At 57.2% G+C, this 26,801-nt stretch overlaps 5 protein-coding genes across 11 annotated transcripts; 3 read left to right on the top strand and 2 right to left on the bottom strand.

The window, feature by feature from the left end:
* The first annotated feature begins 2,802 nt into the window (after positions 1-2,802).
* LOC142413742 (SLC35A4 upstream open reading frame protein) lies at positions 2,803-3,927 on the top strand. Its single transcript, XM_075510179.1, has 3 exons — positions 2,803-2,863; positions 2,953-3,051; positions 3,226-3,927. Exons 1-3 carry the CDS (start codon positions 2,849-2,851, stop codon positions 3,421-3,423), a joined length of 312 nt encoding a protein of 103 aa, XP_075366294.1. The 5' UTR covers positions 2,803-2,848; the 3' UTR covers positions 3,424-3,927.
* A 65-nt stretch (positions 3,928-3,992) lies between these two features.
* Positions 3,993-5,952, top strand: SLC35A4 (solute carrier family 35 member A4). Its single transcript, XM_075510178.1, has one exon. It carries the CDS (start codon positions 4,000-4,002, stop codon positions 4,945-4,947), a length of 948 nt encoding a protein of 315 aa, XP_075366293.1. The 5' UTR covers positions 3,993-3,999; the 3' UTR covers positions 4,948-5,952.
* Positions 5,953-11,141: 5,189 nt separating this feature from the next.
* CD14 (CD14 molecule) lies at positions 11,142-16,182 on the bottom strand. Its single transcript, XM_075510176.1, has 2 exons — positions 15,504-16,182; positions 11,142-14,468 (listed from the first exon to the last, which is right to left on the bottom strand). The coding sequence occupies exon 2, from the start codon at positions 14,456-14,458 to the stop codon at positions 13,103-13,105; it is 1,356 nt and encodes a 451-aa protein (XP_075366291.1). The 5' UTR covers positions 14,459-14,468; positions 15,504-16,182; the 3' UTR covers positions 11,142-13,102.
* Positions 16,183-17,759: 1,577 nt separating this feature from the next.
* TMCO6 (transmembrane and coiled-coil domains 6) lies at positions 17,760-25,260 on the top strand. Of its 7 annotated transcripts, none has more exons than XM_075510169.1 (12): positions 17,760-17,876; positions 18,545-18,669; positions 18,919-19,028; positions 19,170-19,353; positions 20,619-20,723; positions 21,390-21,475; positions 22,047-22,163; positions 22,875-22,986; positions 23,075-23,249; positions 23,419-23,510; positions 24,097-24,264; positions 24,749-25,260. In XM_075510169.1, exons 1-12 carry the CDS (start codon positions 17,792-17,794, stop codon positions 24,911-24,913), a joined length of 1,524 nt encoding a protein of 507 aa, XP_075366284.1. In that variant the 5' UTR covers positions 17,760-17,791; the 3' UTR covers positions 24,914-25,260. The 7 variants fall into 7 exon arrangements, with proteins under 7 accessions (XP_075366284.1, XP_075366283.1, XP_075366285.1 ...); XM_075510168.1 differs by having other exon boundaries at positions 23,416-23,510; XM_075510170.1 differs by lacking the exon at positions 20,619-20,723 and having other exon boundaries at positions 23,416-23,510.
* Positions 25,254-26,791, bottom strand: NDUFA2 (NADH:ubiquinone oxidoreductase subunit A2). The gene is made up of 3 exons (XM_075510175.1): positions 26,634-26,791; positions 26,384-26,490; positions 25,254-25,451 (listed from the first exon to the last, which is right to left on the bottom strand). Exons 1-3 carry the CDS (start codon positions 26,732-26,734, stop codon positions 25,360-25,362), a joined length of 300 nt encoding a protein of 99 aa, XP_075366290.1. The 5' UTR covers positions 26,735-26,791; the 3' UTR covers positions 25,254-25,359.
* Between the last annotated feature and the right edge of the window lie 10 nt (positions 26,792-26,801).

Raw genomic sequence — 26,801 nt, 5'->3', positions numbered from 1 at the left:
TATAAAATCCTGCTGTGTGCAATGGACCTGGCACAAGTTACATGACCCCCAGCTGATGCTCGCCTGTGCTGGGAGCATTGTGGTGAGCTATGCTCACCAGCTCCTGTGGGTTCAAAACCAATGCCAGCCTCCAGTCTCTCATCAGTTCTTGGGGGACTTTCACAGGCTGCCTCTCAGCATGTACTTCTCCTCTCTGGCCTGCTGTTCTGTGGTAGCTGTTTCTCCATCCACACCTACAGCATCTGCTCACACAAACTTACACAGCAGGGCCCTTTGGGACACAAGAGCTGACCCATGTGGGCCTGAAGGCATGGTACCCTACAATGGGCACCACGTACTGCCAGGCCCACAGAGGTGCACCATGTGAGCTGCTGCCCGGGTCACAGGGGAACATCTCCCTCTTGGGCTGGCAAGGGAGAAATGGTCATCTATTCGTAAAATATCCTCACTGCTATGAAGGACAAACCAAGCCCTGCATCACTGCTCATGAGCAAGGCAAGACTCATGTCCTCGGGGCACACATCCGCACTGAGGTGCCAGCTGATCCCCTATGGCACAGCTGCAGGCAAACCAGCAGAGATCTCCTCAGCCTGGTCCCCATACGTCCCTGGGAAGAGACTCTGAGGGAACAGGGGCTGCAGAGGGGCAGGTCCTGGCAGCCTGGGATCACAGCTAGGCCATGCCAGCCTTGACAGCACTTCCTCCAAACCCCAGCTCTGGACTCTCTCACCCAGCTGCCTTTACTCCATTTGGTACCTTGACACTTTCCTTCACATGTCACCTCTTCTGACAGCAGCCCCTGCCAACAAGTGGATCACAGCATCTTTGGAAGACTGCAGGTAGAGGTGTTATCCCACAAGTGTGAGGTCATTTACCCAGTGTGCGAGACGCCAATATACACACAGGGCAGAGGTATTTTTATTTCATGTCTGCACAGAGATGGATGCTAAGTGGTAGCTCCGCAAAGCTAGCACAAAGTTCAGTCATACAGGTACAGTATTTATGCAGTCCAGTTATGCATATGCATAAGTAATTACACAAAGCAGTTTTCTATTGGTCTACATTTCTCTTATTTCAACTTAAAGCTACAGTGCTACTTTAATATTCTATGCATGCTCAAAGGTGAGAGGTCTCTGCTTGGGCCGGGGTCTCCAGCTTGAGGGGTGTGACTTTTAGTACTACAATGAGGATAGTTTGCATGAGGGTGCTTCTTATCACACTTCTACTAGTTGTTTCAGATGGTTCCCAAAACATTTTAATTAGCTTACATATTTCTTCAGGATGTGCTTCTCTCCCAAGGACAGTAATTATTGTTTAGACGTTCTGCTTTCCAGCCTGTATCCCCCTTATCAGCTTTACATAAGCCTTGGCCTTCCACCAGCTCCTGTTAGACTACGCTGTTAGACTACAGAGGCAAACAGACCGACAAGTGATTCCTTCAGCCACAGCTCCGTACAACTTGCTGTCACCTCAGCTAACTTCTGAGCTATGCTGAAAAGCCACGGCACGACACTCGGAAGCATGAAGCATGAAGGCAGAGGAGGATGGAGGTTTCTATCATCAGGGACCCCATTTACCTCCCTCTTCAGTTCAGGCAGTGGGAGCAAGAGGAAAGACAATGACTCAAAGGCTAGGCCCAGCCTCCTCCTGTGCCTCTGTCACCATGCAGCAGATGTGACGTTCCTGCAGTGATCTCCACTTGCCAAAACCATCCCTGCGGGGCTGGCAGGCTGTTCCCACACCATGCTGCGGTTTGTCCTCCACCAGTGGGCTAGAAACCAAAGGCAGCACCATCCCAGCATCACCTCTTTGTTGTACCCCTCACAGACCCTCCTGCTCATCTTCTGCTGCTCCCTCCCCAGACCTGAACAAACACCAAGTGTCAGGATGCGTCTGTCCCACTAGGCTGTAACTGGGACCCCAAGCCCAAGGCAGAGCTTTGCTTGTGTGGTTAAAGAGGGCAAGCAGGGGAAGTGGAGAGCAACAATACATGGGGCCACTCCAGCACTGCAGCCAACCCCAGCACCACAGCAGCATCTTCTGGGACAGAGATAAGGGGACTCCTGAACACTGAGCTCTGACAAATGCTCTGCCAAGGCCTAGCAAGCCATTGCGACTTCTCCCTACCAGCCTGCTGGGCCAGGGAGGGGAATGCCCCCTGGAATGCCCAGGGTGGATGCTGGGCTGATCCTCGGACCTTCGCCAACAGAAACTGCCATGCAAAGGGATCTCTCCGAGAACAGAGACACAGACATGTGCACCCATCCTGTGCTGAAGGCCCCCGTGCCCCTGCCGTCCCAGGGCAGCGATCACATGCACAACCCTCAGCAGCTCCCACCCGCTCGGGGCAGAGCAGGGCCACGGGCACAGCAGCAGCGGCTGCAGCCCCCAGCCCCGCTCCAGGCCCGCCAAGGCCCTTCCCTCCTACATGCATGGGCCAAACCGCTCTTCTCAGTCCCTGGCTGCCGGGGTCGCGCCAGCAGCAGCCAGAGCTCCCCACCCCGGGGGCCGTGAAAGCGGCTGGGCCCCAACAGGCGCTCTGAGGAGTCCAGACCGCGCTGGGGGCGGCCGTGAGCTCCTGGCTACCCCCCGCCCCCGGGGCGGCCCCGGAGCTCCCGCTGCTCTGCGGGGCTCGGTACTGGGGCCGGCCCTCAGGGGGGAGGCGCCGCGCCCGCCATTATGGCGGCGCCCGGCCCGCCCCGTCTCAAGATGGCGCTGGGCGGGCCGGCGGGGGGGGGGGGGGGGGGGGGGGGGGTAAGCGTCACGTGCCTCCCTGCGGCCCAATTCAGCGGAGGGCAGCGCCTGCGCAGGGGGCGGTGCCTGCGCGGCGGGCAGCGCCTGCGCTAAGATGGCGGACGATAAGGTGAGTGAGTTGGTGCGGCGGGCAGTGCTGGTTCTTTGTTCCCGGACGCTTCCTGTGGGGCTGGGTATCAGTCTGTGTGTCTCTCCCAGGACCCGCTGCCCAAGCTGAAAGACCTCGCCTTCCTGAAGGATCAGCTGGAGAGCTTGCAGCGCAGGGTGGAGGACGAGGTGCACGCTGGCGTGGGGCAGGTAACGCGCTTCCCCCGCCGGTGTGTGGTGACCCGTGTGCCTCGGGGCGGACCAGTCACCCGTCTTGAGGGGGCTTGGTAAAAAAAAAAAAAAAGTCCCCGGGGCACGTCTCCTCTGCATTCCCTGTGCAAGCCCACCCTGCCCGGTGACTTCAGTCTTCACTCTTCTCCGCAGGATGGTTCTGTGTTGGCTTCACCCTTTTTCAAAGGCTTCCTGGCAGGCTACCTGGTAGCCAAACTTCGCTTCTCGGCCGTCCTGGGATTCGTGGCTGGGACCTGCACAGGGATATATGCTGCTCAGAACTACACCGTCCCCAATGTTGAAAAGACAGTCCGGGACTATTTCAGTTCACTGAAAAAAGGTCGGGACTAGCAAAGAGCCCTTTGGCAGTGGTGACTGTAGGAACAGTGCTCCTTAGTTAGCAGGTGCAGAAGATTCCTAGGGCTTTCAGAGGTACGTCACGTACACTGTTCTTTTCCACTGGAAAAGGGCTTTATACCACATCATTGCGAGACATCAGCAGGTCGGGTTATGGGGTATTTATTAAAGCATCATGACACTGGTGATCACTCCACTCACCCGCAGTAGCTTGGAAGCATGATAGTTTGCCAGCTGCCTTTTCAACCTCACCTCTCCCTATGCCCCTGCAGACTGAAAGGCTGCCTGTGACATGTCATCATGCTTACCACCCATATGCCTTTCCTCCAAGTGCCCGCTTTGCCCTAGGAACATGCTTTGTGTGGCTTCCTGGGGAGGCTTGTAGTTCTCTTCTAACGAAAGACAAAATGATTCTCTTCCACTGCATCAGAAATGTAGCGAGTAACATCCTGTTTTAATCAGGCTCATTAAATTCATGGTATTTGGTCTCTTCTTGAATGCTCTAGGATGCAAGTCTGACTGGCCTGTCTGCACTGACAGGAGCTTGCCCTTGCTGGCTACCACCTGAAAATGGTGATATTTGGTAATGCTACTGGCTCTGCAAACCAGGTGCTCTGGAGGGGGCTGTGGGGACTGATGCTGGTCTTGTCTGTAGTCATATATGGCTCTCATGCTCCCCTCCTGACCCTGTGCAAGGTGGACGGGCTGATCCCTTTCAGCTCCACGTCCGTTGTGGTTCTTGTTGAGCTGACAAAACTGGTGTTTTCCCTCCTGTTTCTGCTGACGTGGAACCGGGAGCTGCTGGGAGTTGCCGTGTCGTGGCGCCACGTTGCCCCTTTCGCTCTCTCTGCCCTCCTTTATGCTGCCAACAACAACCTGGTGGTTCACATGCAGCTCTTCATGGATCCCAGCACCTACCAGGTCTTGAGTAACTTAAAGATTGTCAGCACTGCACTGCTCTACAGCCTCTTTCTGCGCCAAAGACTCAGCATGCGCAAATGGCTGGCTCTCTTCCTGCTGGTGGCTGCTGGGGTGAGTTACAGCTGTGGCGGCCTGGAGGACCCTGGCAGCCCATCCAAGATGCAGCTGCACATCACGCTGGTGGGCTTGTTCCTGATCTCAGTGTACTGCCTGATATCAGGCTTGTCTGCTGTCTACACAGAAGCCATCCTGAAAACCCAGGCGCTGCCTCTCAGCCTTCAGAACCTCTTCCTTTACTTCTTTGGGGTCCTGCTCAACTTGATCGGCTACTTCTGGAGCAGTGGAGAGGGCAGTTTCTTGGAGGGCTTTTCCTCCTGGGTGCTAGTGATTGTGGTCAGCCAGGCCTTGAACGGCTTGATCATGTCCGTGGTCATGAAGCACAGCAGTAACATCACCAGGCTCTTCGTGATCTCGTGCTCTATCCTGGTCAACGCCCTCCTGTCAGCCACCCTCTTCAACCTGCAGCTCACCCTCCTCTTCTTTGTTGCCGTCTCATGTGTCAGCCTCGCTGTTCACTTGTACTATGGGGTCACATAGCTGCTGCCTTCCTGCCCTGCATGCACCAGGGCAGTCTTTACTCGTGCCTCAGGGTGTTTAGTGTTTGTGCTGGGGCTGGTGTTGGAAGCACAGCAGTGCTCTGGCTGTCAGCCTCCCCGCCATACTGTTTGCAGGGAGTCATTACTGGTGGGTGCATGCAAGACTAGCAAGGGGCCCCTGGAGGAGGAGTGCTGAGGGGGAGAGTGCCCTGTCCCTGTTTCCAGGGGGGAAGCTGGGCCCTGCTCCATCCTGGCTGGGCTCTATGCCAGGGGGTTCCTGCACGATCGGGTGGGTCCTGAGCACCTCGTTCTTGTGGCGTATTGCATTTTCAAGCTGTTTCCCCCATCTTCCCTGCACCAAAGAGCACACCTGTTTCTTGTGCCTGTAAATGCTCCTGCAGTGGTTAGCTCTGCTGTGCTGTGGGCTCTGCACACAGGCAGCCCTGCTGCATGATTGCTGCCAGGCCAGCATTGGTCTGATGCTGTTTTGACTCAGGAGTGGGTGGTGCTTCCCTGTGGCAGGGGGGCCATGTCCATCCGACATGCCCAGCTGATCCCCAGCCCTTGGCTTCAGGGGAGCCTTGGTGCTGTGGGAGGTGACCCCTGCTGGCCTGTGACTCCCTCCTCTGAGCCCCCAGTGAGGAGTAGAAGAGGGTTTCTCCCTCTGGGTCTGTAGAGGTACCAGCTGTCTGCACGGAGCTGGGTGCTGCTGCCTGGAGAGCCTCATGCCACAGCCAGAGGTGTTTCTCCCACCTCTCTCTGTGGGTTTGCAGCCCACCCCTTGCCCCAGCCCCTGGCTGAAGGGGCTTCTGTCCTTAGGCCCCATTTCCCCTTCTTGGGCATGGTGTCGCTGCTCTGTGTGGATGGGGAATAGCGGGATGTGGGAACTGTTTCACTTGCTCCCAAAAGGGAGATGGCACCTGAATTTGTACCAATGCTGTGGCTAGTGAGTTCCTGGCAGGCAGAAGTCACTGCTGGCTTTGGCCGGGGTTATTAAAGTTGTGGTTCAACAGCACACGTGTCTGTCCTCCCTGCAGGAAGGCATCTGTTTCATCTGGTAGAGGTTTGGGGGCCAGGGGCATGTCTGAGCCTGACAATGAGCGTGATGTGGTGGGGCTGAAGAAGCCAGTTTAAATGAAGGACTGAGGCCTGTTCCAGCCCCTGAGTGAAGCCATTTTCCACCATGTAAAGTGATGCTTTGTGCCCACATATCAGCCACCCAGGTGTGGGGCACGTGCCTGTCCCCGTGCTCCAGACCTGCTAGCTCCAGGCTGGCACTGGTCGGGGGTGTTTGGGTCCCAGGCTGCTGGCCCGGCGCTGTATTCCCTGCGGTGACCCGGTCCTGTGGGAGCAGGAGGAGATGTTATGGGGATGCAACCAGGATTCAGGGCTTCTCCTGCACCTGGGCTGTCCCAGGATGAGGGGGCCGTGGCCTGACCTGTGTCCACCTTGGCACTGGGCTGGCATGTCTGACTTGTCCTGAGCACCTCAGCCACTGCCTGCTTCTTCTCTCACCTTTGGCTCTTCAGCACCTGGAAAAAGGGGCTGGGGGTCCTTGCTGGGGTGCTGGAGACCTCCAGGCATAGCACAGCTCCAAGGACACATCCCAGCCCAGCCCCCAGCCTCTGCCTTCAGTGCCAGACAAGGGTTCTTGACACCAGGACAGAGCCCAGACCTCATCTGACCAGGGAGGATCAGTGCCATCCTGGTCCCATCTGGTGGCCAGGGGCATTTCCCTACCTGCAGCTCCTGCAGGGCTCCCCGCAGCTGGGCCATGGCCATCTTCTGCTCAGGGAGGCCAGCTCAGCCAGCAGCTCCGTCTGCAGCCCTCAGATCTCCCTTCAATGTGCTGTGACCTCTTGCACCAGGTCTCAGAGGGTGGCTGAGGTCATCTTGGCCAGCCCCTTCACCTGACTGGCCAGCCCCAGGGCCACCAGGATCTCTTCTCTGGAGATGTCTAGGAGAGCAGCAAGCCCTGGGTAGGGACCACGGGGGTCCACCAGCACAGGGATGTCCTGGTGCCTGGCATAGCATCAGGGATGACAGGGATGAGCGGAGCCGGCTTCCGCTGACTCTGCAGGTCCCCAGGCAGTGGCCGGTGACCAAGTGCCAGGCATGGGGCAGGGTAGGGGAGAAACCTCAGGGAAGGGGCACCCCAAAGCAGCGTCACAGTCCCAGGGTCTACCTGGCAGCGTCACACACAGCAGCAGGAATGTCAGGCTGTTCCCCTCCAGCAGCTGCTCAATAATCCAGGGCAGGCAGCTGGCATCAGGTGGGAGGTGGCCAGTGGCCAGTGCCCTGCACAGTGGGCAAGAAACACCCGAGGAGAGGGATGGAGCTGGGACCCACGCGCTGGGCAGGCTGAGTCCTGACCCACAAGAGCCTGAGCATGGGTTAGCCATGCTGGTAGCAAGCCCATGTCCCCAAGGGGAGGTGGCACCCCCCTGGTTCCCAGCCATGGGCTCCTGTTGGGGTGTCTGGGTCCCTCCTGCTTCACCTCTGGGTACCAAATCCTCCCTGACCCCACAGCAGGCACCACAGGGGTGCCAGAGAGGGGACCTGGCTCAGCCCCAGCCCCGAGCTGCAGCTCCAGTACGTACAGGTCAGAGCAGGGTCCGGGGGCCCCAGGGGATGCCAGGATCCTGAGGGCTGACCACTGGCTCCTGCTACCCTCCAGCTCCCACTCCACAGAGGCTGCTGGCACCAGGGAGAGACCAGTGGGTGAGCGGGGCTGTGACAATGCCTGGAGCCAACCCAGGCACCCTGTGGCCCAATCCTTCCTGAGGCACCATCCCAGCTCAGTCCCTGCGGGATATCGGCCGAGTCCCTCACCCCTGTGTGACTGAGTGTCCATCTGTGGGAGGCTGGTGTGCACAGCCCTGGAACAGTGCTGGGATGGCACCCAGCCCCCAGGCATAGACACTGATGGCAGCTTGAGCATCAGGCAGGGCAATTTCCATTGCCTCCTCCACCATCCTGGAAACAGAGACAAGAGCGAGCGAAGAGGGTTATATCCACCCCCTCCTGCATGCCCTGGCCCCCTGAGGGATACCCCTGGCTGTCCTCTGGCTGGGCACCATGCTCCCTGCCCAGCCTCATTCTTGATGTTGGGGTACGAGCCCCCCAGGAGTAGCTGCCTGACCACAGGGCATCAGGTACCTACAGGCCTAGGAGCATGACATCCATCACTTTCAGGGCTCAGCCGTCAGGACAGAGCAGGTCCCAGGCTTTGTTATGGGCACAGACCTGGAACAGGGCTGCATTAGGTGGGGGGAGAGAAAGTGCTGGGCTGCTGGCTATCTTGCACTCACTGGGGACCCAGGTTGCTTATGGCCATGCACAGGTAAGGGCTGAGAGGGGAGATCTCAGGGTTACTCCCAGCTTTTCCAGCCCCGGGCCCAGGGAAAGGCAGAGCCCTGGGAATGCCCAAGCCCTGTGTGGAGCTTGGCAGGTCCCTGGCAGCATCCCGGAGCTAAAGGGCAGGGCCCAGCCTGGTGGCAGGAGCTGGCATTGCTCCTGTGCCAACCAAGGATACACTGGAGGGTCCTTCAGGCCACAGGGAGCAGTGGCTGGCCGGAAAAGCCCAGCCACATGGTGGGCAGGAAGGTGTTAGAGGCAGGAAGGTGTCAGAGGGCTCCCCTGTTCCTACCATGCTGCTGGAGCCTGGGAGACGCCCCGTGGGCAGCCAAGGCTTCCCATGCCTGGGAAGCCCTGCGAAGAGGTGAGAAAACCTGGGATCCAAAGGTCTCCAGTCCCTGGTCACCCTCTGGCATAAGGGACTGGATGCCAGTACTGGGGCAATATATGCCCCTTTAGCGCAGCAGAGTCTGGCAATTGACAGAGAGGGAACGGGACCCCCACCCCAGGACATCCTGGCCAGCCCTGCTCCTGCCCTACCTGGACCAGGCTGACAGTTTGCAGTCTCTGTGCATTGCCCCCCAAGGCCTCCAGTTCTTGGAAGATGGTGTCGATCACCTGGGGACAAGCCAGTCAAGCTGGGAGCCATTGGTTCTTGGCACCCATGGCTTGGTCTCACACCCATACCAGCAGGACTGGGGTCAGTTGAATGACCTGGGAGCCCAGCACCATGCAGTTGCACTGTTACCTCTCCCTGTCACCTCTCTGCTGCCATGCATTGTTCCCTCACCTGCCAGACAATGCTCTGGAAGGGTAGCTGGGTCTCAGGGCCATGGGGGTCCCACAGCAGCAGGGACACGCTGTAGCCAAGGGGAACCAGGGCCAGCTGGGATCTTGCCAACTCCAGGGCCTTCTCCTGGTAGGAGAGACATAGCCAACAGAACAGGGATCACATGGCACAGCCAGCATGGCGCAGTACAGACGGCGTGGTGCAGATGGCCCAGCACGGAGGGCATTGGCATGGATCGGACATCACAACACAGATGATATGGCACGGGTAGCACAGCACAGGTAGCCCAGTATGGATGGCACAGTGTAGATGCACAGCATGCACGGCATGGCATGGCACAGATGGCACGGCACAGTGGTGCACAGCATGCCAAAGAGAGCACGGCATGGGCAGTAAGGCACAGACAGCATGGCACAGCACAGCAGCCACATCCCAGCACCCAAGAGGAAACAGGGAAGGTGTGAGAAACACCAGCAGAGCCACACGTAGGACCAAGCCCTGCATCCCCAGCACTGCCTTGCAACACCTGAGGAGCTGGCAGTGGTGCCCAGTGCCTCCAGGACCACAGCTGGGTGCCCCAGCCCACAGCTTGGGCCAGCATGTCCCTGGCTCATCTGGCTGGGGACAGGGGTGCAGAAGAAGGACTTGGGGCCCACAATACCTGTCCTGCATCCAAGCGGAAGATGCCATTGACAGTCAAGCAGCTGTCTGGGCACGAGGGAGGGAGGGTGATAATGTTCAGGTTTCCCCCATCCCAGTGTGACCAGTGCAGGGTAAAGGAGAGACTGGGCAGACTGGGATGGAGATGGCAGGGGTGACATGGAAGGCCTGGCACAGGCAGGGGTGGGGGTGGGGGGAGACACCCTCCCATCCCCTGCTATCTGGTTACCCCCACAAGAGAGGGGGCCCCTAGGGGTGTAGGGCAGGATCAGCACAAGACCTCAGCACCCATCTGGGTCCCAAGCGTGGCAGACGGCTGGGACTGGGCGCCCTGCTCCTGCCTGGTTCCCTGGGGACCCTCGTCCCCTTGATGCCCATGTCCCTGCCACTCTCACTTTGACCTCCTTCCCAAAAGAGAAGCTGCAGGGGGTCTTTGCTGCTGGCCACCCAGCTTTCCCCTAGCCCTGAAAACACTGAGTGTGGGGTGGTGTGGGGGGGTCATCCCCACCTGCCCCAGCTCTGTTCCCCGCAGCAGCCTGGGGCCGGGTCCCAGGGCTTCACATCATCCCTGAGCCCTCCTGCTATGACCACAGTGCTCAGAGCCACTGGGGTGGGGAGGACGTCACCTCCCCATCACCACTGCCCAGGCCAGCCCCACCAGCGTGGCCAGCAGTCCCAGTGCCACCACAACTGTGGCTGCCACCCTAGCCCAGTTACCTGGCACGGGGGTTTGGGATGAAGGCACTGGGACACTGCAGGTGTCCCCAGCCCCAGCTCTACCTGCTGCCTGGTGGAGTCCCATGGCTGCTCGTATGGAGACATCCTGCTTGGCCTGCCAGGACACGGGGCAGAGGGGGAATGAGATGGGTCCTGCACCACACACATGGCACCTGCCAGGAGCTGGATAAGCCCCTGGGGAGCTGGGCAGCACCTGGCCGTGTTGCATCCAAGTTCAGGGGACAGATCCCTCCAAACCACCCTGTGATGCCCCCCACGATGGCACTCACCTCCCCAGCATCCATGGCTAGCTCAGTATGCGCAGCCCTTGAGCTGCTGTTTTGGACAGGGCAGCAGATGGGGCTAAACAGGGGGATCATATTCCCTTGCATTGTTAATGGATGTCGGCCACAGTCCTGTGGGCAGAGCCGGCAGGGACCGAGCCCAGCCTGGAGGCATGTTCTGGAGGCTGAGCCCTGCTAGCCAAGGAGTCAGCGGGGCCATGGGAGGCAGGTGGGTGCTGGGATGCACTCACACCATTGGCGTGCTCCTGGCTCCAAGAGGGACATCTTTGCAAGCCAGGGACAGGAGACAAGGGACCTTGGACTATCGTGAAGGTTTTTCTAGACACCAAAAGCAACCACAAACCACAGAATCATGTTTATTGGAGATCTGTCATACCAAGAAAGCACAAAAGGAAATGCCGAAGCTGAGAATCTATGTGGTCTTGGAAATGCACATTGTGGGAGATAGGAGAGAGGTCCCAGGACAGCCCCTGCGCCTTGTGCTTGGATAGGACCAGGCACAATGAGGAGATGCATACGCATCCCTCCATCTGCCACCATTCCCCCTACAGAATGAGATTACAAAGCTTCCCCTGCCTCCCTGAGCCCCTACCTGCCCAAATGTCTTCAGTCATGAGGGTGATGCCAGGCTGGACATGAGCCATCATTGCAAATGGAGCAAACAGCACTTGCGGCTCCATCAGGAGCACAGCAAGGGGTGGGGTTGGGCCTCACATGGGTGCTGCTAAGGGAAAGCAAATCCTAGGATTCTCAGACAGGGATTTCTCCTTCCTCATCCATTAGGAAGCAGCTGCTGCTCCCTATTCCCAGGTCCAGCCAGTAGCAAGACTGAGCACCAATCCCCAAGATGCAAATGCAGACACCTGATGTACACACATCCACACGGGTCAACACAAGCAGAGCAGTGCCTTTGCTAGCACCCATCTAACCACCAACAGCACGCCCATGAACACAAGCACACGGGCAGCACGGCCTCATCCCTCCCCTCCAGCTGTTCAGGGCTGATGTGGACTGGTGGCACAATCCCACACCCCCACCCTCAACCCACAGGCAGGTGCACACCCGTGTGCCCTCGAACACACAACAGACCCCAAGCCCATCACGGATCCACAGCTGGACCCTGGGCCCTGTTTAGCCACTCTCCAGCTCCAGCCTTGGGTCTTTCCACACTCTGGTTTCCCACCCACTGGCTAGTCCAGCCTGTGTTTGCTTGCAGGTCATGCACACATATGCACAAACAGAATAGAGAGTGAGGGGATACAGAAAATACCCAGGAGTAGATTTTAATGAGAAGGCAGGACAGACCATGGGGATGAAGCGCAGGGCTTGGCCAGGCGAGCACTACCTACCTACGACCAGCCACCTTCTTCCCTGTCCCCATTTTCCCATACTTGTTCCTTCCCCACCCACCCACCATGATCCTTCCTTTGATCCTTCCCATAAGCGTTCCCCAGTAAGTTTTGTATTTCCTCAATCTCCCTCAGCATCGCATAATCAATTTTCTCTTTCCTATGAGATGTTTTCTGAATAACCCAGAACCCAGAGTAAACCCATTTTCTTCTTATCAGTTAAAAAGTTTCTGGTTGAACCTCTTTAAGGTCACACTTGAGGCATTCGTCCACTAGTGCCTTGAGAGCTTGGGTCTTGGTTGCTGTCTCTGTTACCTCCTGCTTGTTAGCGTTTGTGTATAGGGGTGTTTATTCATTTTCCTGTCTTTTGTGGTTTTTCTCTTATGCCTAATAGCAGTTAAGCAGACATCCTCACAAACCAGATGTCTTCACAGCCATGGCCCAGCCACAGCCCCACGTGAGGAGAGATTCCAGCAGAGGGGCCACAGAGGCTGCAAGGACAACTAGGCTGGGGGGCACAGGGCTACAAGGTGGGGGGGCTCTGGGCAGGGACCACCAGACCCCAGTGAGGCTTGGGGCATCTGAGCATTGCCTGCAGTGGTGCAAATATGATAGAGCTGAACTCCTCTTGTTCAGGGCAGATGAAATCACAGGGGCAATGGGTGCACGCTGGGGCTTGGGGAGTTAAGAGTTGGCCATAAGGAAAACCCCTCTGGGAGGGTGCAGCCCTGGGATAAAGCATAGCAAGGGGCTTTGCTTGGGGGTTTCCCCAAAACTTGGATGGGCAAAGCCACAGCCACTGTGGGATAACACTGGGGACAGTCCTGCTCCACAGGGGAGCCTGGACTGGGGACACCAAGAGAGCCCCTCACCAGCACTTGGGGGTCCTGTGAGTCTTCCCACAGAGTTCCTGGCCTTGCAGTCCCTGGGGCTGAGTCCCCACAGGGAAGCACTGGTGGGAATGGTCACACATCCCCTTCACACTCTGAGGCAGGGCCGGACAAGCCTGGGCCTGGATCTGACCAGGTAGATGGCCCCGGCCACACCGAGCAGGGTGAGGGCAACGCAGACAGGAACAATCACGGCAGCACTGTTACACTGCAGCGCTGAGACCAGCACATCCTTCACCAGCCTGCCCTGGTAGTGAGGGGGTGAGTGGCACCTGTAGTCCTGGGGCCAGCCCTGCCCAAGGTGCACCAGGCCTGCCAGCGCCTGGACCCCCCCAGCCCCAGAGCACGAGCAGTTGTAGGGGTTGCCAGCTGCAGCCACATCCCACAGGCGCCCCAGGAGCTTCACCTCATCCCATGGCAGCTCTGTAATTGAGTTGTTGTCCAGGTGGAGGGTGTCCAACATGGGGCAATTCCTGATGGAGGGGGCAGCCTGCAGCATGTTTTGGCTAAGGAAGAGCTTCTTCAGGGAGCTGAGGGAGATGTCTACTGCATGGAGATGGTTGCAGCTCATGTCCAACACTTCTAGACTGGGAGGCAGAGGTGTGAGGACTTCATCCAAGCCAGTGCCAGACAAGTTAAAAATTCGGAGGGCCACTGGCCACTGGCAGGAGGAGGATGGGTCTGCCATGAGCTTGTTCTGGCTGAGATCTAAATGCTGAAGCTCACGCAGCAGCTGCACGCTTTTGCACACACTGTGGTAGGATGTCAGGTTGTTGCGTTGCAGACTCAGTACCTGGAGCTGAGGGAAAGCCCCCTTGCAAAAGGCAGGCATCAAGCTCTCATCCCCAAGGCTGTTTCGTGCCATGTCCAGGGAGTGCAGAGCTCTGAACACCCTTCCAATGCCACAGGGCAGGCTGGTGACATGGGAGGCTGTGACAGCCAGCTCCTGCAGGGTCTCCAGCCAGCTGCTCAGACTAGAGAAGTTCTCTTCGCGGCCCGTCAGCGGGGCAGATGTCACGTTGTGGAAGTACAGGGACAGTATGGGCAAATCCTGGCCAGCCATTTCAGCCCAGTTTCCTCTCCCCTCAAAAATGCAGCTCTCAAACACCAGCTCCTGCACATGGGTGTAGGAGAAGAACCTCAGGACTCGGGCGAGGAGTATCTCAGGCACCAGAAGATCACCAAAAATTATTTTCCTGATGACAAGGGAGCCCAGCATTTCAATGGCAGAGGGGTCCAGGTCACTGATGGGGAAGGCTACGTATCTCTCCAGCTCTCCCCCCCGAAACTCCACGACAGAGGCTGGGAGGCACTGGATGATGCTGCTTAGGCTTTCCTGGGACAGGCTGTAGCACACACAGTGCTCCTGAGTGCGATTGAAGAAACACCTGCCTTCTGCCTCCAACAGCCCCAGCCCCAGGAGGAGGAGAACAGCCACATTCATGGTGAACAGCCTAGAAATGAGGAGAGCAACAGTGAAAGGCAGCACTCCTGTGGGAGTGGCAGCCAAGGGGACCATTCAGATCCAGCCGATGGAAGGGCTGACTTGAGCAGGTTCTGCCCCAGAGAACCACCCCTCAGGGACACAGCGCTGCTCTCACCACTCCTGCCCAACTGCCCTTTGCATGGGTCCAGTGCACCCCATCAGCACTCGCCTGGCTCCTCAGCCATGACTGAGGCCAAAGCTCTTAGCCTGTTTCACCAGTGAAACACCCAAGAGCTACACCTGTGCCACCTGCTCCTCAGCAGGGAGTCAGTGGCACTGGTCTCACCCCACCCCCAAAAGCAGAGTTTCAGCAAGGCAGGGTGGCTCCTCCCAAGGCAGAAGGTGCCAGGCTCTGTGCTTTCCTGCCTGGGCTGCATTGCTGCAGAGACTCCCATTCCTAAGCAACCAGGAAATCCCACAGATCAGGAGAAACCAGAAATGCCGAGTTACGGACAGTGAAGCCAGATGTATCAGTCTGACCACAGGATGGGAGAGCCACAGCTCTGTTTGTTCTCTGCATAGCGTGCACTGTAATCTGGGGCAGGAAATTGCAACAGAGGGCTTCATATTTTCCTTTTTCTCACCCAGCAATCTGATTCATTACCATCCTCCAAGGGGACAGTAGAAAATAATTTCTGAGGGTCTGTATGCATCCCTGTCAGCACCGAGTATTGCTTCGCTATCCAGCTGACGGGAGAGTCTTATCAACAGATTGCAAAAAAGCAGCAAGCAAAGTTTAAAGGCTCCTAAGAATGTGCTGACTCAGCTCTGTCCGAGCACCCAGACAGGGCAGTGTCTTTGGACTGATTTTGGAGATGAGCCACATCTCAAAAACCTCTGAGAATGGAACTCTCCCGACCTCTCTGTGCCGTTGCGGGGCTGCACCACCCTACCACCCTCCCGGGGAGAATCTCTGCTCCAGCACTTGTGCAAAGCCCCCCTCGCTGGGGGGATGGGCGGGGGGGGCAGCATGAAACGGCGGTGGGTTTGTCCAGTGACTCACCAGTCAGCTCACGACTGAAATGTTTCCTTGTCCCGCAGCTGCTTCCTCTAGCTGCTGCCAAATCCCAGGGCTTAGGTGCCAAAAGCTCTGAAAGTGCTCAGCTCTCTCCTGCGCCTGATCCTCCCCTGCCTCCAGCCGGATGAGACCTCAGTGCCTGCAGGTGTCTTGAAGCTGCCGTTGGCACTTCCGCAGCCCTTCCTGCCTGTGTTTAGATCCACGCGGTCGGGGCTGGAGGGCACCTGGAGGCAGGTTCCCGGGCACTGCCCTTGCTCCTGCTGCGTGACTTCCTGAGCAGGACAGGGCTGGCTGTGCCACGGGAAGCAACACGCCGTGCAGCAACCGCCCAAGTCACTTCTGCTTCACTTCCCTGCAGCAAGGAGCTCTTGCAGCTGTGGGCTGGGAAGGGTTTTGGTCTAAGTGCCAATGCTGCTCACTTTCCTAGGAAGGATCACGGAAGACAGTGCGGTAAAGGCGCCCTAAATGCACTCTGGGGACCAGTCCAAACACACCTTTGCTTCCAGATACGCTGGGCTTGCTGTGCCTTGGAGCCCACTGGGTGCTGAGCACCCTGCAGGAGGCAATGCAGAAGGGTACAGGACTGTCATACCCAGTACCCAGACCATGACCAGATGCCTGTTTCTCACGTAGGATGGGGACAGGACAAATTCCCATCCACTGCGTGCACAGCCCAATGCTGTGAAGGGCACTTCTTCACCCAGGATCAGCTTCCTTGGCAACCTGGCTAACTTGGCTTGGCCAAGGAACTCACATCACTTGCCCCGTGCTCCTTAGGCAGCTGGTGGCTGCACCTATGCCAAAATGTTAATGCCCACCGTCAGTGAGCGGAGACCACCAGGCATTTGGAAAGATCCATCAGGAATTTTTTCTTCCCCAGGGATTTCTCTGCCTATGTTGGATTTCAGAAAGGGTTTCAGAAAGGCAATGAAACTGTATGGCTAGAAGATGCAATTCCCAGTTTGTTGTTAATGCAGCATTGCAGAAAGACACTATCAATGCGAGAAGAGCTGCGGCAGGAGCTGCCTGTCCCACACGCTCTGGCACTCTGCTGCTGGGGTGGCTGAAGGGACAGTCTCCTTTTGGTCATTACATCTACTGCAGCTCGTTTTCTTGTTCGTGGCGTCTCAGGCCAAGTGCTGCACTGCTTTTGCTGCCTTTGCTTGAGCAATTCCTTGCACAGAGGGGTTCAGCAATTCCATGATTCCACTTCTCCATTCTCAGGTTACATGAAACTGCTCCTGTGTCCATTGTGGAAAAATTGTAGCTGCCTTTCCGAGTTTTCCTCGCTACTCCCCTGGGTAAAGTCAGCAGCTCTAACTGTCTGGGCCTGGTACCTTTTAATTGCTCATTCCTGGCCACCAGCTGCAAATTCCCCCAAATGGCTTTCTGGGGAAAAATGAGCTCTTCTATCTCCTCAGTGGCCAGCCACACCCTGCTTCAAAGACGTGGTTTTGGAGCCATCTTTTGGGTGATTACTTTCTTGTTCTCATCGCCACTGTGGAAGATCCCAGGACACCGAGCCCTATAGTCTTACATTTATGGTGAGTCTCTGGGCTTTTTTGGCTTCATCAAACAAGCAATCCAGCCCTGCACGAGCAGAAGCCTTGCCTGAGCCCAGAGGCTGTCTGGTTTCAGCCCTGCAAGACCAGAGGAGTTCATCCTCTGGCTGGTTTCCCCCTGCCATGCATGCTTGTGTCTATGTTCCCTCGTGGAGGCCCTGCACCCCATCCCTGGTGCCTGTGCCATGACCGCTCTGAAGAGGGTCACCACGTGCTCCCCAGGATGCACCCCGGCCACGCAGGGGGGTCGGCCAAGCTCCCTACTGAAGCTGCAGCAGCGGGATGGCAGGGAGTGCCCCAGCAGAGCCCCGGCCCCGGTAAGGGCCGACCCTGGTCCTCCTGCGCTGGGAGCTGGCAAGGCAGGGGGGTGCCTGGGCCCCGACCCCCGGGGCTCCCCGAGCTGCGGGCGGACCCACTGGCTGAGCCCTCGGGGAGGGCAGCACGGCCCCGGCCTCTGGGGAGTTGTCCTAGCCACCCTTCCCGGGGCTGCCCGAGGACCAGGCAGCGACAACAGCAGCAGCAACTGCAGCAGCGGCCCCTCCGACGCCTCCGCGATCCCGCCCTGCCCGCCGCGCCGCGCCGCCCCGCCCCGCCCCGGGCCCGGCCCTCCTCGGCCTCCTCCCTGCGGCCCTGCCTGCTCCGGATCCTGCCCACCCCTTGTCCCCGCAGCCAGCCCCGCCCGGCCTCCCTCCCCCACCCCCCCCCGCCGCCATGTGGAGCCGGCAGCGGCGTGGGGCCGGGCTCGGCGGCCGCGGCGTGGAGGAGCTGCGGGCCCGGCGGCGGGAGCGAGAGGCAGGTCCGCGCCGGGGCCGGGGCCTGCCCGGGCGGGGAGGGGGCAGCGCGGCAGGATGGGGCTGGGCCTTGGAGAGAGCTCTTGGGATTGGGAGGGGCCGGACGGGTTTGTGGCCCCCCCCGTGGGTGGCGGGGCCACCGGTGGGGGCCCCCGCGGCCGCCAGCTCTGTCCCACAGCGGGACCCAAACAGAGCCCCGGCCCCCCGCCCCATCTGGCTGCGCATCTCGGGGGTGGTCGGGATGGTTGGCATCTGTGGGTTCCCTGCCCACTCGGGAAAGCGTTTTACAGCCTTATGTTTTTTTAAATCCAAGTGGCTTTTCTGCACTGGGTGCCCCATTTCCTTAACCATCTCCCTGCGGTTTGGGTTTTCCAAGGTCTCGTCTACCTAAAGCCATCTTTGGGTCTCTCCCAGTGCGGCCGCTCTGGTCCTCACACCTCTATCCTGCCTTCATGCCAGTTTGCCCAGCCATGGCTTCATGCGTTGATGTATGACCGACCCTGCAGCCCTGTGGCATGCAAGGTCTAAATGCAGTCACTGCCTCATGCGACCCTCCTGGCTCACGTGAAGAGGAACTAGCAGTTTCTCCCTGTTAAAAGGAATGAGGCTCTTTGGTGGGATGGAGAATTGTCTTGACCTAGGCAGGTGGTGATGGTGACCAGTTCAATCACAGCTCTCAGGAAAGCCCGGCGGCAGGAGCAGCTGGTCAGCAAGCGTCTTCTGCGGGAGGACACCACAGCAGAGGAGGGTGGACAGGATGGAGCAGAGATCGTGCCAGACCCTCTCTCAGAGGATGAGGTGAAGAGCATGATGTTCTCCATGGTGATGGGGGTCCTCAAGGTCTTCCCCAGCCTCTAGGCATGTGGAGGAGCCTAAGTGGGAGTGGATTTGGGAGTGTTTTCTGAGTCGCTGCCAGGCACGGTGAGAAACAGTAAGGTTCTTTGTGACCATCTTTGTGCCCTGGGTTTCTTTGCCTCCAGCATTAACAGGATGAAATCTTAACCCTGGCACTGCTTGAAATTCACCCATCTTTTAATTTTTTGATAGGTTCTTGAGCTGCTCAGAGGTGTGCAGAGGGGTTCAGAGGACAGGAAAAGATCACTCAGCTGCCTCCGCTGGGCTCTGCGGAACAAGGAGACTCAGCAGAAGTTTGTCAGGTCAGCCCAGGTCTGGCATTGCATGGCTGTTATCAAGGGCATGTCCAGAGTGGCCCTTTGTCCCAGTCGTTATGTGGGTGAGCTGGTATGTGGCCAAGGGTGGGAAGGCAGGAGATGATAGCACCCTTTGGGTTCTACTAGGCTGGAGGGCAGCATCCGGACACTCATCGGGCTCTTCACCAGCAGTCTGGCTGACATGCAGATGGAGGCAGCCCGCTGTCTCCATGAGCTCTCCCACTCCAGTGACCCTGCTGTGGCTGAGGCATGTCTGCCAGTGACCTCCTATCTCCTCACCTACCTCTCAGGACACAGCGTTGAGTTCACGGTGAGATCTGTGCTTGTGTTTGCCAGGGCTCTGGCACCTGGTAATCCATTGGTAGCGGTTGGGTGTTGACCTCTTTTGGCTGGCCTTAGCCTAACATGGCTCACATAGGAGTGCTGGTGGGAAGGGCCCCTCTGGAAGTCTTTAGTCCATCCTTCCCCTTGGAGCAGGACTGTCCTCAGTGCTAGCCCAGGGCAGCGAGGCTTTTTCTAGCCAAGTCTTGGAAATATGGAGACCCACTTCACTGTGCCCCGTCCCAACACCAAGAGGAGTTTGGTTCCATCGTGTTTGCACCTCCTTCCAGGTAGCTGCAGGCTGCTCTTAAATGCTCCCAAGCCTCATCTAGGCCAGGCAAATCCTCCTGCTGCAGCCCAGGACACAGTGGTTTGCCCAATTTGCAATGGGTTCCTCCTCTTCAGCTCCAAGCTCTATTTGGGGAATCAGGGACTGCAGGCTGTGGGAGTTGGACTCCATCATCAGATGTGTGGTCTGGCCTCTTGATGCAGGCAGGGCCTGTACAGGAGATACATTGGTGTCTGTGTGGTGGGTAAAGCAGAAATACTAGATGCAAGTCTGTTTAGGTGTTTTAAAAGATCTTGGAAAAGTGAAAGAAATGAGCAGCTGCAGGCTGGGATGCAGGGACAGCTACTTCGTCAGCTTACCTTCATGCAACAAGCAGGCAGGCTTTTGTCCAGGTCGGGAGGAAGAGCAGAGCACCTGTGGCTCCAAGCTGTGCAGTTTGATCTGGGCGAAGGAGCGAACAGTTGGAGTAGCTCTGGGACACCTGTGTGTTTTGCCAGCTGCCGAGCACTGCACCTTGTGCAGCACACTGTGCTCCTTTGAGAAGCAGACAGGATCAGAGCTAAGGAACAAGATGGGGTGCAACCCCAAGGTGATGATCACATTTTAATGCAGCACACAGGCAGTCTCCAGGAGAATACTGTGGAATTAGAGGGGTCTCAGGGAAATGTCATAGCAATAATTAGAAACCTGAAAAACCTCCAAAGTAGAAGTGATCAGATCCCAACCTAAGCCAGATAGAAAAAGGACAAATTGAAGCTGATACAGCTGGGAATGGGGTAGCTGGAGAGTCCAGCAGTATCCATCTATGTTTACCCCTCTGAAGACAGCTTCTGCCTCACTCAGGGGAAGTGTGTGCCCTAGTCCTGGGGTGCAGGGACCTAGAGGCCTTGCTGGCTGCCCAGGCTGGCCAGGGTCCCGACTGGGGAGTGTGGAGGAGGTGACGTGCCCTCTCTGGCATGTTTCAGGAGCTGTGTTTGTACACGCTGGGGAACCTGGTAGTAGAAAGTGAAGCTGTGAGGAAGCAGCTTCTGCCTCAGGGCGTCATTCCAGTGCTGGCATCCTGCATCCAGGTGGGTAAAATAGCTCAGCCACACTCTTCCCCTGCCCTGCCCCAAAAAGACGCCTTTTCTTATGCCCTTTAGATGCTGGCTGACAGTACTGAATTACCAGCCCTCCTTCCAGCTGTGGCCACAGGCAGAGACTCCTCTGCAGAGGGAACAGCCCTCTGCAGGGGAGGGTCTCTCATGGGCTCTCCTGCACTCCATTTTCAGGGCTCAGGTCACCACCTTGTGTTCTTCTCCAGCTGAATCTCTCACATCTGTAACTGTGGCTTGCCAATAAACAGTCTGTAACATGGGGAGCTGCAGGCCTCTCCCCTCTGCACGGCTTGGGTCCAGCAGGCATACGAGGCCAACACAGTGAGCAGGGCTGTTGTGCTGCTTTGAGCATTTAGATCTGCAAACTGCTGCTGTGTTTGGGCTCCTGGCTCCCTACAGCTGCAGCCCATGTGAGTGTGGGGATGGGGCACAGTTCAGCCTTGGTGTGGCCACGGGTTGCTCTATCACTCCTGGTCTCCTACTGTGCCCCCTCTTCTCCAGGCATGGAGAGACTGTGCCACTCAGCTGCTTGGTTTGGTGTTACAAAGAGGTATTGCCCTCTCACCAGCATGGCAGCTGGCACACCTGGGATCCCCCAGCTCTGTCATGTGGGATTAGCTTTGTTCTGTTTGATTGCAGTCCCCGCACGAGGCTGTGCTGGAAGGTCTGGGCTACGTCCTCTCGCAGCTCCTCCAAGCCAAGGAAGCCCCCACAGAGATCATACCGTGAGTCTGAGCCTCTTAACCCTGCATCAGGATGGGCCCTGGCGCCCAGGGATTTTTGCATGCCAGGGACAATGCTACCTTTCCCATCCCAGTGATATTAATAGTTCAGAGCAGAATCCTAACAGAACTATGGAGGTTTTGCTGTAGATCAGGGTGTGGGGCTTGACTCTTTTCCCTCAGCCTCATCTGAGCAGACAGCTCTGGTATTTCAGTAAAGGACAGTGTTGAGCAGCAGGGTAGGCTCACAGGGAAATTCTGGCTGCATTCCTCCTGCAAAGGAAAAGATCAGCTTGACAGCCCCTAGTGCCAAAAATGTGACCCCAGCCAAGGTATCCTGAGTGGCCCCAGGCCCTGCCACGGACAGGGAGAGCTTGTGCTGGGCCTTAGTGGTGCCTGAGGCTGAAACCTTTGGATAAGAGTCTCTTTCAGGTGTGTTTTTGGAGCATGCAGCCCCCAGTATGAGGGAGAGCAGCTCCCTGCTCAGTGGCCAGGACTAGTGTCTCCCTGTCAGTTGTCTGTCCTGCCTGTGCTCTGGCCTGTGCCTCTGTTAACTCTGCTGTTCTGACCCCAGATTGGTTCTGGACTCTGTTCTCCCCCAGCACATGCTTCGACTGGTTTGCTCCGGCCTCAAGGCTGGGATAGGAGCAGCTGTGGAGTTTGCATGGAGTTTGCACTACATCATTTGTAGGTAAACACGCTTTTCTCCTCATTTTGAGTTCCCTGGGGGCAGCCAAACAGAGAGGCACAAAGGCTCAGGGTCCTGCGAGGGGACCTGGATTGCCTCCCCTTGCCCCTTTCCCTTGGGAAAGCAATTTCCCTGCCATCCTGCGCATTCCCACTCTCATATCTGAGCACACACACACTGTTTGCAGGATCAGTGAGTTCCTTTATAGGGTGATAACAGGTGATAAACCTGAGGAGGCTGTTCCTAGTCCTCTGAAACCCTGCCAGTTGCCTCACCTTGTTTGGAGTTGTCCCCTGCACTCCCCAAGCCAAGCTCCCTGAATCCTCGTGCTTCTGGGGTTGGCCCAGTGTCACCTGGCTGGGCTGGCTGCTGCCAACAATCTCTGTCTGCTGCCAACAATCTCTGTCTGCCTTGGCATGGCTGCTCCAGTGCCATCTCTTTCAGCACCCGCAGCAGAAAGGAATGTGTGGGTACTCAAAGAAGGATTGGGGCTGTTGTTTTCAGACCCGCACGGATAATTGCGGTGGATCTGTTTTCCATGGGCTTTAAGCTTTCTTATAAGCTCACAAACAAGGTGCTATTCAAACATGAAATAAGCCCTATGGTGGTTCAGGAGAGCGCTACAGATTTCCAGGCCCTATTGTTTGTTGAGGGCCGCAGCAGTTTTCCTTCTCTGAGTGCCAAGAACAACCATGCTGTCCCTTCCCTTTGCAGCCATACAGCCAACACGGCATTGCTGTCACTGGGGGCCTTGCCTGCCCTCACCTCGCTCTTGCTCGACTTGGCTTCTGAAATCCCTGAAGATGCTCCTGAGGGCCTGGAGCTGGTAAGACGTGGGCAGGATGCTGGCCTTTCTCAGCATTGCTGTGGGGATGCAGTCTGGCTAAAGGGCTTTGTGTTTCCTACCATCACAGCTCATCTGCCCGGTGCTGCGGTGTCTCAGCAACCTGCTTGCAGAGGAGACAGGCTGCGAAGTCCAGATCCAGGATGAGCGCCTGCTCATCGCCCTCTTCCTCATCCTGCAGTGCTTCCTCCAGCAGCACCCATTCATCATACAGGAGTGTCTCTGGCTGCTCAACAACCTCACGGGTGAGTGTCCCATGGGGCTGTCAGCAGAGCCAGAGCTGCTGCCGGGACCTGCCTTGATTGCTGGCAGACTTAGGGTGTCTGCCATGAGACAGGGTACAAGACATCTACAGAGACCTCCCTCAGAAACTTCAATTCTATTGACACGTTCCTTCTCTGCCCACCCTAGCAGATGAGCACTTCTTCTGCTCCGCTCTGCTCTCCCTGGACTTGCTCCCAGCCCTGCTGCAGCTCCTGCCATGTTCCCAGATGGCCAGTGTGTTGGTAAGACCTCGCCTTGTGCCCCAGGTCTGGGGGGAAGCACTGGACTTTCAAGAACATGAATCCCACATGCAAGGTGCTCAAATTGAGATTGGCTTGGGGTGGTAGCAGCAGCTTGGCAGAAGGTCTCGTGTTGTGGTAGAGTCACCATCTGCCTCCCCTGAAGTCACTACGTCTGTATTTACCCTTGACAAAGTCTTGTCCCAGCAGAACAGGGGTCCCAAGGCAGATGTGAACTTGTGGCCAGGCCTGCCAGCACCTGGAGTGGGACCGGGGAGGCTGCTGCCACCTTCTTTTGGAAGACCCTAAAGCTTTAGGGGGTTCTGGGGGGATGCTCTGCCAAGAGGTGGATGGTACAGCTGCATCTGCTTGGCACGGCGATGAACAGTGCCTTGGGGTGGGGATGGAGAAGGCTTTTAAGGAACATTCAAAATCCAACTGGTTGGTGGGCACATGGCTTTGCAGAAGCACCTGGCAGGACCTCCAGGGAGGACATGGGGAGTTCTGTGGAGCTCTCCTAAGCCCGTCAGGAATCTGCCCACTAATGAAGCATTCATTGCTCACTCCTTCTCACGGCTTCTCTGTCCAGGTCCTGACAATTCTGTGCAATATAGCGGAGAAGGGGCCAGCCTACTGCCAGCAGCTGCACCAGCAGCCTGCCCTGCCCCTGCTGCTGCCCACTCTTGCACTACCTGACCCCAAAGTGGTGGGGCAGTGCCTCGAGCTGCTGCACCTCCTCTTCCTACACTGGCCAGAGGTAAGAGCAGGGGGTGCCTGCCCCAGAATCAAGCACAAGATCGTAAAGCTGGGGATGTGGACTATTATTATTAATACTGCCTTCAGTCACTGCTACGCTAACCCCCTATTCCTCAGCACCCAGACACATGCCTGAAGGGGGGCACTTGTGTGATGCACAGGGTGGAAGCCCTTCTTGTGTCTCTGGGGAGTTCCTTTTCATTGACAATGACTGTTTTTTGGACAAGTTGTTTGTACCCTTTGAGGTTATTATGGGGGGATTCTTTTGATTCAGTTGTGCTTACTTCAAGTTCTGTACACTCCCAGCCAGCAATCAGCATGGCTGGATTTACCTGGCTTGGGACTTCAGTGTCTGGTAGGGCTCTGGGGAATTCCTTCAACCCTATTCCCTGGGCTGTACAGTGGTGGCTCTGGACAGACAGGATCAGCTGTAGCAGCTATTCAGGTGGCAGCCAGCCAGCTCTCACCCCTCTCCTCTTGCACAGGCTGCTGCTGACTTCGTCAGGCAAGGTGGACACCAAGCCCTTGAGCAGCATCAGAGCATCCCAGAACTCCAGGAGCGGGCACAAGCACTGCTGGACATCATTGGGCAGCCCCTGGGAGCCTCCGCATTCAGTCCCTGCCATGCCATGCTGTCTGCCTTCTCCTAGGCCACGCCACCTCTCTTCCCTCCCCCTGCACTCCGAGGAGGAGTAAACCATTTGTTCACCCTGTTCCCTGCTTTCGCAAGGGCTAGTTAGGGGTCTAACCACCAGCTGTAAGCACCAGTGCTGGCTGCACGGGGATAAGATACAGCTGTTTCTGTCTTTGTCACCACCTTGTAGCTACCAGCAGGCTGCCCTGTGCCTCCCCAGAGCTTGGTGCAGGGGCAGAGCTGAGCTGCAACCCAGGCAGACAGGCTCTTGATGCCAGGGAGGTGGTGTATAAACCCTGCTGGATCAGCCATTCCCTCTAGCATCTCCTTTTGGCTTTCAACACAACGCGCGAAGCTCAGGGTAAGCATGCTGCATTTATGCAGTTGATAAATTAAAGATACATGTTTTACATTAAAGATCATCAGTCAAGTCTTCAGCACGTGCATATTTACTGTCTGTCTTCACACCTTGCTTTTCACAACGTTCTCCAAGGCCTTGGCCACTTCATCCATGGTAAGGTTGTTCAGCGGCACACTTATCTCCTTTCCAAACTCTGCAGGAAAGACAGAGGGTGAGAGAGGGAGCAGGTGCCTTGGTCCTTTTCTGATGCAAGGGCAACCCAAAGCCCTGCTTTAAGTTTCCCAAGCACCACTGGTGTCACAGCCCAGGTTCCTGTCACAACCCTTTCACACCTACCACTCCCACTCCCCTGTGTGTCTCCCTGTGCCCAAGTTACTGTTTCCACCTTCTCTTTATTCTCAGCCTTTCCCTTGGAGAGAAGCCAATGCAGCCTAACACATTTCCTTGCCTCTTTTTGTTAACCTTTGCTGTGCAGCAGCTGGGCAGAGACCACTACCCCTTCCCAAAGCAACCTGGTGGCTTTCAGCCTGCTCACATCAAGATGCTCACCAACACTTCAGTAAAATAGTGGTGAAAAACTTGCTGTTGCTTCAGCAGCCCCTACCCAGGGTATATTTCCCTGCAAGTCACATACAGACAAGAGGCAGGCACTATAGCAGCAGGCTCTGCTGGCCCATGTACTCACACTGGGAAACTCGTGCTTAAAGAGTCATTGCGTGTCTTTGAAAGAAAGTTTCTAAATTATTTTTGTCCAGACCAGATGGCTTTAGGAAGAAAACAAAGCCTGTGCAGAGAAGCTTTTCTGCTCCCTCCTTGGCATTTCACTGAGCACGCAGCGAAAAACAAAAAACTGAAACATTTTTCTGTATAGGAATCCTACGGCGGTGGGAGATCACAGCCACAAGCTGGCAAACCACCTTCTGAGCCGCAGGTCCCTTTTTTGCCTCCCATCACGTTACTTCTCTGAAGTCAATCCCCACCTTGCCTCGTGGACAGCTGCTCCCTCCCCATCAATGTTCCTTACTGTAAACGCTGAACTCCCCCATCCACTGCAGATCACGAGACTCCAGCGCTGGCTTCTAGCTGTCCTCAGGTGGTGCTTCCCGGCAGGCACCCCCGACTTACCGTACCGAGCCCAGAGCTTGGGCTGGACACCGGAGCACTCGCGGATCAGGATGGGGAAGTCAGGATTTGCCTTCTTCAGGGTCACATAGTGCTGCTCGATGAAGTCTCTGAGGAGGGAAGGAGGAACGGCGGATCTCCGTGGCCGAGTCCGCTGGGACCGGGCAGGCTGAGGGCAGGCCGGTGCCTCATTCCCCGCGCCGGGCGGAGCGGCGCCCCAACCCCCGCCCTGCGGCTCCTGGCCCCGGCTCACCTGACACCGCGGCTGCCCGCGGAGCGCTGGCACAGGTGGATGCGGAGCTCCCGCAGGCTGCGGCCCAACCCGCCCCCAATGCCCCTCACAGCCGCCGCCATCTTCTCTCCGCTCCTGACGACAGCGTGGGGGCGTGGCTTCGGCGCTCGCCAATCTCAGCGTTCGCCA

The sequence above is a fragment of the Mycteria americana genome, chromosome 8 (assembly GCF_035582795.1).
Source record: "Mycteria americana isolate JAX WOST 10 ecotype Jacksonville Zoo and Gardens chromosome 8, USCA_MyAme_1.0, whole genome shotgun sequence".
Taxonomy (NCBI): Eukaryota; Metazoa; Chordata; class Aves; order Ciconiiformes; family Ciconiidae; genus Mycteria; species Mycteria americana.
Note: the sequence above shows the minus strand (reverse complement) of the source record. Positions and strands in the feature narration are given on the sequence as shown.